General features: G+C 47.6%; 1 protein-coding gene across 1 annotated transcript in view; it reads left to right on the top strand.

The window, feature by feature from the left end:
- The window catches only part of Limd1 (LIM domain containing 1), a 55,834-nt gene that overhangs the window by 41,742 nt on the left and 12,196 nt on the right, over positions 1-1,896 (top strand). The window contains exon 4 of the mRNA XM_050141593.1: positions 427-489. Coding sequence (XP_049997550.1) covers positions 427-489 — 63 coding nt within the window. The remainder of the gene's footprint in view (positions 1-426; positions 490-1,896) is intronic.

The following is a 1,896-nucleotide window of genomic DNA, read 5'->3' as shown; positions in this document are numbered from 1 at the left end:
GAGAGAGAGAGAGAGAGAGAGAGAGAGAGAGAGAGAGAGAGAGAGAGAGAGAGAACGAGACCATGTGCTGTCTTCAGAGCCCTGAAAAAGCATGTTAGGATACAGATGCCAGGCCCTAGCCCTGTATCCAGCTTAGTAAGTCTGAGGTGGAGTCCATAAACTTAATTTATTCCACATTTCCAAGTGATTTTAAGGATCTTGTTTTGTGACTCTTTGAGATGATGGATTTAAGCCCCTCTGAGGTCATCTGTCATACCGAGCTTGACACAGTATGGGGCCCAGATGCAGTCACTGGGGTGGGTGGCCCAGGACTGCCCGTGACTCAGCAGCACACCCTCAGGGGAACCACAGTTTTCTCAGAAATCCCTCACCCTTCGCTGCTGGAGGGGAGGCAGCTGAATCATCTTTCTTTTCTCTTCTCTGTAGTACTCTGGCTTTCAGCAGTCTGCCGACAGGTGTTTCCTCTGTGGCCATCTGATCATGGACATGGTGAGTGTTGCTCAGCAAGATCGAGCACCTTGGAAGGAGGCTAAAAACAAGCTAATAATTGGACACAATGTTTTCTTTCTGGTGTGTGGTCACCGCTGGTTTTATTTAAAGAAGTCCTTGCCCGGTGCAGCCACTTCTCTAACAGAAGCTGTTGTTGGCTTGGACAATGCAATTTTAACCATGCTCGCTGGAGTGATTCTGCCCACACTGGCCTTCCTTTGATTTCTCTGTGATCCTCGCCTTTCCCAGTGAGGTGCTGGGAGCATCTGGCTGTACTTGCAGAAATCTCAGCCACATTGGAACTGGATACAGTCAGATGAATGTGTTTCTTCCTTCCAGCACAAGCCATTCCTAAGAAAACTTTTGGCATTAGATAGACAGGATCCAGGTTTTCAATATCCCATTCTGTGCTTAGCCGCTGATTGTCTGGGTCAGTCTTTGTTTCATAACTAAGAGTAATGCTCCCTGTGGAATCAGGTAGTGAGGTCAACAAATTGTTTACCATTGGAAACTGGCCTTTAAGGATTTAGGAGCTGGGGATATAATTCATTGTCAGAATGCTGATCTACTATGCATATGCCTCTGGGCTCCATCCTTAATACTGGGAGAAAAACAAAAACAAAAAATGGTCAGCTATATTGGTTGCTCAGAGGCCAACAACTGGTTGAAGTCACTCCCTGGGTTCTTGACTTATGTCTTTGTTTTTGTTTTTGTGTTTCAAGACAGGGTTTCTCTGTAGCTTTGGAGCCTGTCCTGGAGCTAGCTCTTGTAGACCAGGCTGGCCTCAAACTCAGAGATCCGCCTGCCTCTGCCTCCCCAGTGCTGGGACTAAAGGTGTGCGCCACCACCACCCAGCCCTTGGCTTATGTGCAGTTTGGCCCTAGTGGAGGTTTCCTCTGGGGAGTGTTCAGGTTATGGCAGCCAGTCTTTTCTGGACTGGGAAGTATACTGCGCTGTGCTTGCAGAGCAAGCCCAAGGCTCTGAGTTCAGTCCTAGTGGTAGGAAAAAATTCTGGTCATAGCAAATGGTGGTTTGACATAATTTCAGCAGGAAACATTCACTCCCTTTTGTGCTTATGACTTAATTCCATTCTGGAGAAGGGAACTGCCAATCATTTTTTTTTTTTTTTTTTTTTTTTAGGTTTTTCGAGACAGGGTTTCTCTGTGGCTTTGGAGCCTGTCCTGGAACTAGCTCTGTAGACCAGGCTGGTCTCGACCTCACAGAGATCCGCCTGCCTCTGCCTCCCGAGTGCTGGGATTAAAGGCGTGCGCCACAATCGCCCGGCTCATTGTTATTTTTTTCTTTTACTTTTTTTATTAAGAAAAAACTCAGAGCCAGGTGGTGGGGATGTGTGCCTTTAATCCCAGCACTTGGGGGGGCGGGCACAGAGGCAGGCAGATCTCTGTG

Source organism: Alexandromys fortis, unplaced genomic scaffold, assembly GCF_014885135.2.
Source record: "Alexandromys fortis isolate MF-2015 unplaced genomic scaffold, M_Fortis_MF-2015_v1.1 scaffold_44, whole genome shotgun sequence".
Lineage (NCBI taxonomy): Eukaryota > Metazoa > Chordata > Mammalia > Rodentia > Cricetidae > Alexandromys > Alexandromys fortis.
This window is presented reverse-complemented; position numbering and strand designations above follow the sequence as displayed.